Genomic DNA, 14,538 nt, shown 5'->3' on the forward strand with positions numbered 1-14,538 from the left:
TCTGAAATTTTATATGCAAGTGAGGTTACGACAGCCTGAGTATCATAGGTATCTCATACGCTGTCTGAAGCTTTCTTTATCTTTTTAAGCAAGTTGCAGCAAACTTATCTTCAGATAAACATCCTAGATTATATTTTCAAGAATTAATACATAGGACCTAGTCACTATCACTCCAGGCGTTTGTACTGCAGATAAAAACGACTGAGCCGAGAAATGAATGAAGAGAAATGAATTCGTAGCAGGTTTATGAAAACCAGACAATGATAGCAGAGCAGAGGAAAGAAGAAAGAAGCACTGTGAACTGAACTGCAAAAATGAAAGCAAGAAGCAATGACGGACGACAACACAACCAACAAAATTCATGAACTTAGGCTTTGACTCTGAAAGGTACCTAATCAAGTGCCTGTTGTGTAAGACATGTCACTGAGCTCCCTATGCCTAAAGCCAGCCGCAAACTTGATAAAACTGTTGGCAGGTCAACTCCACAACATTCTTCAAATGCTTCCTTTAAATAAATGAATGTAGACATTTGGACATTGATGGTTTCCTACTTAAATACAACAAAATTTCTACTGATTCAATTAGAACAAAGTCCTTTGAACGTACTCTATAAGAAAGAATATGGCGAATCAGAGGGCTGCTAAGTGGCCTCTTGATATGAACTCGTAATGATGTTGTCCTTTTATTTACTGTTTCTATACCACAGGTAATTTATGTAAGCAATAGGTACTTAGTAAACCAAGACCATAAAATAATCGGCAAACTACTGGGAAACACTGGGCAGGCAAACGATGCTAGGGATGAATGAGGAAGGCTGTTACGGAACAGAGCAGGTATCACAAGGAAGGGTGTTTCTTTTCCTTCCTCAGGGTCAAGGAGTGCTTCTACCACAGAACAAAATACAGTGTCATCAGGTGTCATTGCGTTAATACATCAGAGCGCCTTCAAGGAAGACACTCTACTCTTGCTGTCATTTGCAGGACTTTTTTTTAAACAACATTAAATTTCCATTAGCTTGGATGGGGAAAAGAATGGCACATAAAGGGAGAGTGGGCTGAATTAATATTCATAAGCAACATACTGGAAGAATGCAGAAGGGGTGATTTGAGGGAGCCTGGAAAGGGAAAGGAGAGACAGCCATTCGTACTAGAGACCTCCTGCGCAACAGACGCTGCTCTCAAGCAAGAATTGCAATGTCTCTTCCCCATCCACACTAAACATTGCCCTGCTCTGAACAGCTTTTGGATTCCCACTCCAGGGCACTCCGGGGAGGAAATGGTTTTGGCTGAAGTTCGACAGGAGCAGGTGGCATTCACCAGCTGCAAGTAATTTTGCTCTTGTTGGCACCGCAGCAGTTCTTGGACTTCTCACAGTTTGTGTTCAGTGGGGAAGGGGGAACGGAGAGGGAGCAAACAAGTCCTCCGTGGTGTTTAACAGCATCCCAGGCTTCACGGCTGCCTTTTCCAAGCTGGCAACTCTAAGCACACAGCAGAAGACATAGTGCTTTCAGAAGATGCCTGCGTGGATTTGCCAGCATGGGGTTCAGGTTTGCTTGTGCTTCCATTCCCTGCTGTGACAGAACATCGCCTCTGACACAGCTGCCACTTCAAGGTGGAAACAACCCTGCAAGCCAGATGTTCATATTGCAAGGGAGGCAGGAAGAGAGAAGAGAAGCATGGCTTACCACCAGGTGTAAGTGATCTCTGTGCAGATGGACTAGCTAGCATCAGAAGCCTTTCAGAGGGCCCCAAAACACATTCCTCTTCCCATCGCCTATGCTGCCAGTTCTCCAAACTCTGTGTGTGTGTGTGTGTGCTTGTCTAGAGAAACAGGGGCTGCAGCTGGAAAATTTGTCAGGCTACTGCTACTACTGTACAAAAGTAGAGTTGTACAAATACTTCAATTATTACCTTTAACACCGTATTTCATCAAAGAAAAGAAAGCTGAATCTAGATACCATTTAGTGTGGCAATACCATTAAACTGTTTGTCTGAACTTAGTTATTTCCACCTTCAGAAGCCATCTGAGAAATCAAACAGTAAACATAGGAGCAGGAAAAGAGGCAGCAGTTCTCTTCCCTTCTCCATTCCTCATCACAGCAGCAGGAACTTGAAATTGCAAGAGCATCTCTTCTAGAATTTTTTTAAGTTTTTTAAAAATCTTAAATCCCTCTCTTATCTTTCTACCTTTTCTTTCCACGATGCACCATGATAGCCCTTCCATCTGGCATCAGGAATGATTTCTTGAAATTGCAACATATTCTTGCATTTACCGATATACCCAACAGTCCAGCCCTTCAGCTGAAAGGTTTCTTTCATCTCAAAATAGCACAAATGTCATCACGTGCTACAGTGATGCCACTCCAAACCTGAACTTCACTCTCTGAACCAGCCTGGCACACACACTTGCGCAGGGCAGAACAGTTTTTTTTTCCCCTCCAAGCTCATCTTTCACCACCAGCCCCATCAGACACATCCTCCTTGGCAAAGAGTAACACTTTGATAATGAAGTTATCTCACGTTCTTTTAGTATAGCTGGTGTCTATTCTGCTATTTAACAACAACCTCTTTTCATCTGCTAAGGTGGAGCAATTAGTCAGCGCTATAAAGAAGTTCTATTATAATAATAGCCAGAAATCTATTTACCCAATGTGCCACACAAACACCCAGGTAGGCACTGTCTCCATGCTGAAGAGCACTGTTATAGAGGTCACTGAATAAAAGGAACAGCTAAAACATTCATAATCAATACTCATATGAATGACTTCCTCTTCAGTCACAAGAAGTGATCTTCGCAGATTTTGCCTAGATATTCTTTTATAGTGATGCTATGCAATATGGCCAACTCCACTGATATTAGATGCCAACCCCTAGTTTGTACCAAAAGCATACTCAGTAATGCAAAGAGATCTGCTGGAAAACCCTCCAGCACAAGCGAACGGTCGCCATCTTGCAGCAAAGCTAGACAGCAGGCTCCTCAGGAAGGAAAACTGCATTGATCTGACTGCTTGAGTCAAAAGACTACTCATCATGATGCAAGATGGCTTGAAACAATAGCATTTGCTAGAGCGAATGGTGGATGCGGCACGCACGTCTCTGTGGGAGGGAAAGTTCAGAACATCAAGTGAGATGAGGTTTCAGGAGGTGAATAAGCTACTTCAGCTGAATGCACATTAACCCTCAGGTGTACCAAAGCCGCAAACATTTGCCCTATGTTTTTTGTTTTGTTTTTTAAAAAAAAGATTTACCATCACTACAGGAAAAGCCATCACAAAACCTTCCCTTCCTAATTGTCTGAGAACAACAATAACCTAATAATGTTTTTCTTATGGACAAAGTACCCCCAAATATTTATAATGAACCATTACAGCATGCACTGGAACTTTACAAGCCTTCATCTAATTACTTCCACTGAAACAAACAGACAAATCTCCCAGCTCCACGCTGACACACACACAAACCCTCCGCGCACCAAGCCTTCAGCAACCTTCCTCTGATGGACACTTTTTTTTCAGGAAATGACACAGTGACATAGGTAAAAGGTGATTTAGATAGACTGCTGTGTCACAAATTGTCAGGATCTGATTTAAAGACCTTGCCTTTGTCAAGAAAGACAGTTGGGTGTCTGCTTTAAAGAAGTACTGGGAATATTTTCATCAAAGGTTTGAATTGAAAAACAGCGGGAGGTAAATATCTGAGATGTTGCCAAGAAAGACCGCTATATCCGTGCAATTACCATTAACAGGGGACAGCAGTGGTTCAATGAAGTAATTCAATCTGGTGTCCTACATTTTATCAGACAGCAATTTTGAGTTCTGACATAAAAGGCTGAGGAAGAGGATTGGACTCCTTTCTGTGAAATTCAGCCTTCATTCTTGCAATCAGGAGATGTGTTCCTTGCTTCAGGTACAATCCCACTATCCCTCCACGTGACTCAGAAGAAGAATATACTAATACTCGCCATAACACTAACCTTTCGCATACTTTGGGCAAGTTTTGGAACCAGGTGTCTGCAGGATTACAGGAGTGTTTACTTAACTATAGCAGAATTTCCTTACTTGTAAGTTTAGCAGGAAGAAAAAGACCTATTGTTTAAAAGATTAAAGAGTATGATGTAGCCTAAAATTAGCAAACGTATTCTTCCAAAACACGAGAAAGGGAGGGAGATAAGAGTATTTCTTCAGAAAACGGCAACATGAACAGTCTATGGAAGCCCACATCTAAATAATACCACCACGCGGCTTCTCTTCATCATTAATCCATCCATATTGCATACTCCTGTTTCCTCAGACGCTTTTGTATTATCTTACTCCACAGTAATCCTATCAGTTAGTCAAACGACAGTACTGGTGATTTCCAAGCTCACCAAGCTTGCACAGCAGCTCTGCAAGGCAGGCCCGAGCGGTGCACAGCTCCTGTGCTCGATAGCAGGCTGAACCTTCACGCCTTCTCAGCGCAGCATTCCACATTTCGGTGTCTCCAGCACAGTGCTGACCCAAACCATCACCACCACAAACCCTTTTATCAGGGAACTCATCAGATTTTATCCTTTTAAATCCTTTCTACCATAATGCTTTTTGCCATAATCCCTTCTTTTAGCACAAGAGTTTGTTATTCTACAAATTCTCAAGCTATATAATGCAGAAATCTTGTGAGGTTTTCCATTTATTTTAAATGCGTATAGGAGAAAATGTTCATTTTATATTTTTCTGAGTAAAATGTCACCACAAACAATAACACCAGCAGAGAGTTTGCATCAGAAACAGTCCAGTGTCTCTCTTTCCACTTGGGTTACAAAAAAATTGCCCCAAATTCAAAACTTCAGTAACAAGAGCAAACTGGCTCTTGTTTCATGCAGAATATCGTCAACTATCTTTAAATATGATACAAAACCAGGACTATCACTGAAGCACTCTACTCGGGGATTGCCCATCCCTCTTCTTATCATGAAATGATATAAAATCTCCTCTAGAAACCCAACACTAGCTTTCCTCCAAAATACTAAACATATAATAAATACATTCAATGCTATTGAGCAGTCTCTTCTAATGACATGAAACTGAGACCCCTGGAAGATGAAGGCTTTGTATATGACAGCTTAACTACTTGCAATCAAACTAATTTGCAGTACGATGACCTGAAATGAGTTTAAAAGCACCATAATGCATGTTTAGCAATCAGTGAAGCAATTCTTTATTATTCAGGTTCACATTTGCAATTTGTGTCACACGTTATGCGAAAGAGAAAGACAAAAAGAGGGGGAACACAAAAATCATTCTTTTGCCTTGCAAGAGCTGATGAGCAAAACATGAAACATGGGGCATTACAGACCAAATTTAGACTGACAGCAAATCTTAATTTCTGCTACTTCCATAAATCTTATAATCTCCAGAAGAGGAAATTATAAAATTAAAAATTTGTTTATAAATTATCATGTCTTGATTTTTCTAAATTGATTTTTTGTTGGGAAAAAAGTTACTAAGGAAGTTCACCTGCAATACCATCAAAAATACATACTGAGTATGCCTCAACGTTTTGAAACTGTAAATGAAGCTACCTGCTAACCACTTACAACACCCCTCTCTTCTGCCGACAACAGAAGTTAAAGACCCTTCTGGCAAATAATGGAGACTTTCATATCATTCCTTCAAATACATGAAACTTCCTATTTCCTTCTTTTTCCCTTTCTTTCTTCCTCCCTTCATTTCTTTCTTTATGCCATCTCCATTCATCACATTTGTTATCCTTGGGAAAAAGACGGCTGCAGCGAGGTAAGTGGAGAACCACACATAACAGCAGGAGGAAAAGGGACTAACAAGCTCAAAGCATTCAGTGCAGAAATGCAAGAGCACTAAACATAACACCACGCCAAAGAAAAAACCACAGGGACCACACGAAGGGGCAAAACTGAGTCAAAGATATTACCCAGAGAGCACAGACCTGCTCAGTTGTAATAACTGAAGCAGGAGTGGGTTTGGGCAAGCAGGAGCGTGATGGCCTCCCAAGACAGGCGAGAAGCACACTCCAGCGCAGCACTGCTCAATCAAAAGCGATAACGCCTTCAGGACATCGTCTCCTGAATCACCACATGTATCTGGGGTCTGTCCTAAAGAAATTAATCATTGCACTGTTCAGAGGATGAAAATCTGTGTTTCAGCAATGCGGGGTAAACCAAGACCTGAAATTCTGAAATCTGATATCAGTTCTGCTTAGCTGGGTAAGAAACTGCTGCTGTGCCTTGCTTTTGGTTTTTAGTATTTGGATAATATAGTTTCACCCACTGTAAGGATTAATATTTTAAATTCAAAGCTTTTTATTCAAAAAGCACAAGCAGGCATTAGGGCAGGGTTCTACAACGTATGAGGAAATACCATTCAGAAGGGCTGCGAAAATAACTCAGACCACCATCATCTCTGTTCAAAACAATCTGAGTAGAGACCCGCCCTGAACAAATTCCAGCCCAGGTAATTTTTTCTGCTTGCCTAAACATTCCTCAAATATCGAGTTGTTACTATGTGTTTTTCTTAACCTCTAGAAAAACACCAAGTTTTGTTGTCCAAAACCAGGTGCTTTGCTCCAGCTACTGTCACCACCATCAGTAGGATGCTGGAAATATACACACGCCAGCTTTTGCTGTTCTTGCTTTGATGGTCATATTGTCAGCAAACTCTTTAATGAGTCTCAGTTCTCCCTAGGAACAGCACTACAGTTTATAAATGCTAAAATTAATAGAGCCAGGGTAGACACTATTACACGTAATGTATTTAGTTGGCAATGATGGTGCCTCCCTTACAGCAGCTGTTACAATAAACTGCGTTTGCAATGGTTCCCGGAAAACAAAAGACAACACCTAAAAGACTTCAGCTAAAGAAACACCAGGGTTTCCAGGTCTCACTGCTCCACACCAAATCTGCTCCACTGAGGTTTGTAAATACTAAGAGGTAATTACAACCCCCAGAGAGGTTTGTAGCGGGGATCTTCTCCACTTTTCTTGAATCTGAATTTACTGTTGGAAGATTCATCACCTTTGTTGTCAGCTTCACTTCTGCAAAGAATGGGCACACGGAGATTTTAAAGTGGAGCTAAAATGGATTTCAGTATACCCTTTGCAATAATAGTTGGTAAAACTAATTACAGTGAGAAAATTGGAGATCATTCATTACCCTACTAAGCATATTAGGATTTGTTAACACTGATTTATAGTGCCAAACACAGGATAACAAGGATTGTCTCTTCAACTGTATTCACAGGAGATAGGACAGTTTATTAAGCGTGGTGCCATCCAAACAGCCACTGCTGTAGGGCTTTTGTAGGTCTCAGCATTTCAGGTGGATACGCATTTTTACATAAGCAAAGTACATTTAAATGTTTGGCTACCATAGTCAAGCACTAAACATAGCTGAGCATCTTAACCTCCTTGCAAGAACAACTCTTTATTTACCAACACCACTGTGTACACGTGGAGTTTTAAAGTATTGTACCCCTTCTATAACATTAGCTGGTTGAATTTCTTTTTGATCTAATCTGTTTGTTTCTCTCCTGCAGAAACTAACGGGTCTTACCATACTCTCCTAGCGTGGAGTCTCTTAACACACTCCCACCTCAAGAGAGTCAGCAGCATCACAAATTTGACCACCTCAAAGAACAAAACATAGGTTTACTTCGGATCACTGCCAGGCGATGAAGAAAAACCTACTGGTTTCAAGGGCTCTATCTGAGAATATGAGCCCAGAGAATGTGCTGGTATACCTAATTCCACATTTCTCCTATAAGGTAATGTCGCAGGTGAACATCAGTCCTACTGCATAGTGATATAGCTGGCCTTATCTAGGCCAGACACTGGTTTTCCATCATCACTATACTAATACCGCCGGTGCTCCGCTTATTCTCCTTGGGACGAGTTTTTAGAGCTCTGAGTAATGTAATGCAACATTGCACAACACAGTGTCCCAGTGGCATGCTGTAACTACGCAAACATCTGCTGAACTGAACCCACTCAGGGCCAAATTGGATAGCACAACTGATTAGCTAGAGCCTTTGGGAATATGCTCACGATTCATGTTTGTCTGAGTCACCAGCCCATGTGCAAATCACATTTTTTGGTTTTCTTCCCTTTTTTAAGGTGGACCAAGAGCATTGTTTGGAAAAAAAGTGTCACAGGAGGTTCCTTCTCCCTTCCAACTCCCCAATACTGTTTCCATCACCAGCTTATTACAAAATTCTATCCAGCTCTGAAAAACCCACAAACTCTGTGCTTTTTGGGGAAAAAACTGCTAAGCAAAAATAAACATTAAAAAAAAAAAGAACAGAAACCCCTCAGAAATTGCCACCAAGACTTGAGAAGCAGACCAATACAAGAAATGGAAATGAGTTGCCACAAACAAGAAACTGTACAATTGCCAAAGAACCTGAAAATCTTGAGAATTAGGTTTGTTATTTAAAAATAAAATACTCAGTTATTTAGGTTTTGATTTCTGTTCTGTTTTGTGTTGCAAGCCAATGAACCACCTGTATCCTTTAACACGAATTTGGCTGGGTGTAAGATATACAAAGAAAACTGGCAAAAATCATTCTTTATACTCAGGTAAGAGAAAACGCTTTTACTATTATTCAAACTCCACTCATATTCCAAAACATCTCTCTCAGCCTCCTGAAATCATAGACAACTGGACAATGCTAAAAATTCACATAATTCAAATTCAAATAACTTCTGTTTTAAAGATAAAAAGGTGGGCTTTTTCCTAAAGCTCTAACTACTTTCCAATTATCTGATCTAAGTCAGAACAGATAATCATCTCGATGAGATGTAATCTACCTTATAATCTATCTTTGATGAGAGACAATGACAATTTGCAATGCAAAAATTATCAAAGACAACTGGGAGATTTTCAAGGAAGCATTTAGGTATGATTTCTTAGGGTGCACCAATATTAACAGCATGTCCAAGGGTTTTTTCACATGCACCAGTCATAGACTGGACTGATCCCATGGAAAATAATAAAGTCAGGCCAGTATAAAAGGCTTATAGGAGCATTAGAATGGTATTTACCTCTGTCTCTCCTTTTCTGACCTCTGATTTAATATTATGTAAAAAGGATAGGGAAGTGTCCACTCTGACAAGGAGCGCCAAGACAGGTCACAGATTTCAGCAACAATGAAAACAGCTTTTCAGCAAAATCTACTGAACGTACTCACACTTGTGAACGAAGTAGAAGATAAGTTGTTCCTAACTGAAGAAAACTTGGAGAGGCACTTAGAACTCCTCAACAGCTTTGCATCATTAACACTCATTCAGTGGTTACTCGCACGTGTCCCACTTTGCTGAAGGCACTGAGTTAGAAAGTCTCCTTAATCAATGGCAGTTCTGATCATCCCAGTTAAGCACGAATTAGGCTGAATGACTTAATGGAGATTCCCAACCCTCTCCATTGACTTCATAGCGAAGATGGGTTGTCAAACAGGCCCTCCCCAGAGCATGTCCATTTTTCCTCTACCTACTGCTTTTCAAGAGCAACAAGAACATAAGAATCCCATTTCCAACTTTGCCATTCAGAAATTTACCTAGTTATAGCATAAAACTAAGGAAGATTTCAGCCTTCACCACTACTGCTGGAAGTGCATAATGAATTACTACGGTGCAACAATCATACAGATATTAGAAAAATTATTTTGTATTACTGGGAAGTGTCAGGTTTATAAACATTGCCTTAAACACTCAGTGACCTCAAGAGGCTCTGTACAGAACAAAAGGACCCAAAAGTAATTCTTCCTTTGCTGTGGCATGCACAGCACCCACAAACATTGCAGACACATGACCCACCACCCATCAAACCCGAGTGCCTGCCATGAGCATGGTTCTTAGAGGAGATTCCAAGTCCAGTAAGTATTATCTCCATTACGTACATACTAGGTAACGTGCCTCACACAAAGATTCCATTAACAGTTGCATTTAAACAGCAAACATAACCTACTTCAACCATACCTCAGTGTTGACTGATTTCTGAATAAAACCTGCTTCCATCTGTATTTCTGCTTTCTGTAGTAGATGTGCTTGGACAGTGAATCTACTGTTAGTCAATTTTAACTTACCTGTTTGCCCATATTTCCTTTGATGCGCTACAGTATGCGATATTTTGCAGTCCAAAATACAGCATATAGTGATCAATAATTTCCACAGGCAAAAGCTTTGTTATTATCTATTAAATGAAAAACTACTGTTGTTTTATTTGAGACCACTGATCCTCATCTTGACGTTCTGAGTTACCACTAAACACAAGAACTAACAGTCTTTTCTAGTTAAAAGCTTTGGAAAAAAGAAGTCAACTCTGTGCATATTCTTTTGCACTTTGATAATACAATAATTACATTTATCAGAAACACATGCTAATTGGATCATTCTGGAGCATTTTTCTCATTGTCTGGTACCGCAAAACACATCTGGGTTTTATTTGCCCCATGTAAGTTAATAAGGGTATGGACTTTTTTAAAACAATAAGCAAGATAATCGTAAAAACAATTTTCCAAAGCAAAAAGAGAGGATAAAACCCTCCACGTTTCATCCAAGACTCTGTAATTATAAAAATGGCTTTATGATAGAAACTGAAGGATGTTTTCTATATACCCAGCTATTAGTGAAGTAAGAAAAAGTTAAACAAATCTTATTACTATGCCCAGACATAAGAAACAGTGCAGTTAAATATATCGTACTAATGGAACCTAACAAGGGATGTATCCCCCACCTACACAGATCCAAACTAGTGTGATTTACAGTGCCAACACATTGGCGCTAGAAGAGATCAAGCTTCTTTTTGTTACTCAATCCCTAACTCGGGAGAACTGGAAACTTTCAAGCTTTTTGCTGGAGCATAGGGAATGTTGACACCTTCCAGATTTTCACTTTACTGGACCAACCCACAGACAGTATGGTGCAAGGGAACAGCAGATGGCTTTTCTTCTGTTACCTCTGCTTCCTAAAGATGAAGCTGAACATTGTTCCTAAACCATGCATATTCAGCTCCCGCTATAAGGAGAAAAAGGCTTATTTATACATGCTAAAGCCCTCCATCCCATATTATATTTGTCCCATTCCACAGCACGTCTGTATATGTTCATATGATTTGAATTTTAAGTGCCCAACCAACGGAAAGCAATTCGCTCTGAACTATGGAAAGATGTTCAAGTTTTAGTCTTCATGCAAAATAAACATTGAGCCATTTGATATTATTTTTCCCTTCATCCCCTCCCTCTTCAAAATACATACAACACAAAACAGGGGAAGTGCTGAAAAAAGGAAAGCATTTTTTTCCTGTTTCACAACTTACCTTACACTGATTTGGGGTTTGATATAATCAGAAAAACTACCACAAAACTTTTTTTCCATTAATAAGGCTCTTTCAATACCTTGCCACTGGCAGAAGTACGAACATCCAGTTTGTGCAGAAGTCCAATGTAAATACAGCAGGGCACAGCATTTCTCCAGGAATTAAGCAATTTTTGTGCTTGCATTTTACACTTTACATGTAAGGTCACGTGTACACAGTTTAATCCCATAACTTTCTTATAGGATCACAGACTATGAAAAACGAGTAAATTGCACCCTGTACTAATAAAAGAAAATTACTCTCTGAAATTTTACAACAGAGCAGCAAACTTTTTCCATCATGTAATCGAATAATATATCGGATTTTTTTCCTCAGTTTGATGAAAAGATAGAAGCAGGCTTTGATTACATTATTAACTATATAGAGCAATGCCACAGAAAAAGTCTCACTGCATTTTACCCACCTGTTTTTGGACATACATAATTTCTCCTACAGATATTAGAAAGGCAGCAAAGACATGCTTGGGGAATATAGCATAAGTTACAAGTGAAACAGGATACGAGCAATTTAAATAAAAATCTTAGAGGAAAATAAACAGTGCGTTGGACTGACTGGAAAACATTCTTTACTCCCAAAATTCTCTGTGCAAGTAAAAGGTATATTGATGAATGTGGCAACAACCAGATACAAAAGTACGGATATAGACTGTCAAATCAATAAAGGGGCATGCAAATAAATAACAAAAAAGACTGATCAATTACAAACCAGCTGCGGCCTGATCCTCTTCTCATGATGTAAAATGTAGATTTAGCATAAATACAATTACTTCTGCATTTTCCAAAATCACCTGTGAGACAGGACTTTTAACCAACAAGTAGAAATCACTGTGTCATGTTCTTTGGACTGTGGTACGCCGGAGACTAGACAAGACTGCCGGCACAGGCTCTTTCAAGTCTATGAGTCAACGAGAACTGGTACAAGGGGAAACCAACATCCTGCCATCTCAGATTAGAAAGCTGGTAAGACTACGGTTCATTTTATTTGCTATAATTGTGTAAATTAAATACTGCTGGAATTTATGTAGTAATTAATATGACACCTGATTAGTTCAGGAAAACACTGACCACCATGACTGAAACATTACTTCTAACGCATTTGTGGAGGAAGAAACAGAAAGAGAAGTTAACCTACTGGGCAGACTAAGACTGGTTATTTATGCTTGTTTCCACATAATAAGGCCCTTCTGTTTCAGGAGTAACGCTATGCTGCTCAGAGGCACATGTGTTAAAGTTGAGATACACTTACAAAGTAGCCTGTTCCCAAGCTGGAAGGAGCTGAGCTCTGCAATAAAACACAAAGACAAAGTGGAAAGTCAGTGATGGTTTTTAACACGTTCCAATCCACATAGCTCATTACCAGTCCTTTCCAAGCTTTTCATCACTACATCACAGCACCAATGTGCTGCCCCTTGTCATCCGCTACTGAAACAAACACGGTGTTGCTTAATTTTTCCCTTTACATCTCTCAACGACTCTGAGATGGTAACGTGCTATTTACTGAATTCCAAGCTTCTGCGGTGGACGTAATTGCCAATTTATTTGACAGGCAGCTGGGTAATGAATTAATGATGGCATTTCGCCCTGCACTGAGACTAAACAGACACTCATCAACCAGCCTCCCTGACATGCTGACATTCAATGCCCTGGACTCCAGCTACTCAGCTTTGTGGCCACAAAGGGGCAGGCAGGAGGGGGAAAAGAAAAAAAACCTAGTCTGACTTCAAAACAAAAAGCCCGGTGGGTTTGGATGACTTTTTCAGTGTATGACCTGTTTGCCAATTTATTCCCGAAAGGCCCTGGTTAGTACACACATAGTGCTTTTCTAAAATGAGACATTTTGTAAACATAATTAGTAGTCTGAAATGTAAAGAACGCCTGGGCATAGAGAAGCCGCTTCAGTCAATGTACCATTTCCTGAAGAATGCAGCCACTACAATTTCCCATTTGGATGTCCACAGTTTGACAAACCAAGAATTTAAAAACAAAAAAGAAAAGACAAGAAAAAATAAACAACAAATATCTACAGAGAGAAACAGACTTCAAAACTCCAATCTATAAAAATAATTAAAATTAATATTACTAACATGGAAAATAATCAAAAGGTTTAAATGCTTAAAAAAATGCATTATGAAATTCAATTTAAGTGGACACGATCACAACCTCTACATTCCCAGGAATTAAGGAGATTAAGGGTTTTGTTTCATCAGTTTTTCATCTAAGCAATGGGGATTACACAGCAGGTTCTCTTAGAGACATGGTGAGACCTGACCATCTCAGCCCTAATCCAGGTCACTGGCTGTTACATTAAAGGGTGAACAGTTTCCAGTGTGACGGTCCTATCGCCTGAAACGCTTCAAGCCAGGCGAGTCAATGGACAAGGCAGCAAACCGCAGGGGATAATTCTCTAGTGAGCAGTGGGTAGTCCAGCTGACCAGTCTTTAACTCCTACAGCTCAGTTCCTGTTTCTCTTCCTTAGCACCACCGCACTTCCAGTAATGACACAGCTCAGTGATCCCTAGGAATTGAACAGGGGCCCCAACTAGCCTGGACAAACCATCGGAAACATGCACAATTTCCATCACTGTCACCCCTGTTCTGAGACACTATTGCAGGGAACCCTAACAGCAAATTCTCTCGATTTCTGACCATGGAGCGCAGCACTGACTGAAAATAAACCCCAACAAGGGGCTTATGGTATCTTTTTTTACTGAACTCGGCACGGCAGAAATAGATTGTGCCAAGAAAACTAAAATTAGCAATAAAACCCATTGCAAATAATCAGAATATGACTGTGTGTTCACCAAAGCACTACTAAAGAGATGTTTAGGGAGGTTACACACATATAGGGAATGGCCTTCTGGTTTAAGCCATTAGAAGGCAAAGACTTAGCAAGAGGAAATCACCTTGGTAGTCGTAAGAGTACCAATATCATAAAATCAACGAACTCTCTTGGGACATCTTATACGAACAAACAAAACTGCTATGGAAATTTGGAAGGGATGTGGTTCCTGCCCCTTAATGCTCTCTCTATCTTCTATGCTGCAGCTACTGAAGGACTCCAGATCTGCAGTCTACAGAGCTGGTTACCAAGAGCGCAAGGGGATCTCTACAGAAATCAATAAATTCCTAAGTCCTTCTAGCCCCACTCGTGCTGCTCTG

General features: G+C 40.1%; 1 protein-coding gene across 2 annotated transcripts in view; it reads right to left on the minus strand.

The window, feature by feature from the left end:
• Nucleotides 1-14,538, minus strand: part of AUTS2 (activator of transcription and developmental regulator AUTS2) — an 800,502-nt gene that overhangs the window by 414,090 nt on the left and 371,874 nt on the right. For both annotated transcript variants that reach the window (XM_075440366.1, XM_075440365.1), the window contains exon 4: nt 12,626-12,661. In XM_075440366.1, the coding sequence (XP_075296481.1) occupies nt 12,626-12,661 (36 nt within the window). The remainder of the gene's footprint in view (nt 1-12,625; nt 12,662-14,538) is intronic.

The sequence above is a fragment of the Opisthocomus hoazin genome, chromosome 20, assembly GCF_030867145.1.
Source record: "Opisthocomus hoazin isolate bOpiHoa1 chromosome 20, bOpiHoa1.hap1, whole genome shotgun sequence".
Taxonomy (NCBI): domain Eukaryota; kingdom Metazoa; phylum Chordata; class Aves; order Opisthocomiformes; family Opisthocomidae; genus Opisthocomus; species Opisthocomus hoazin.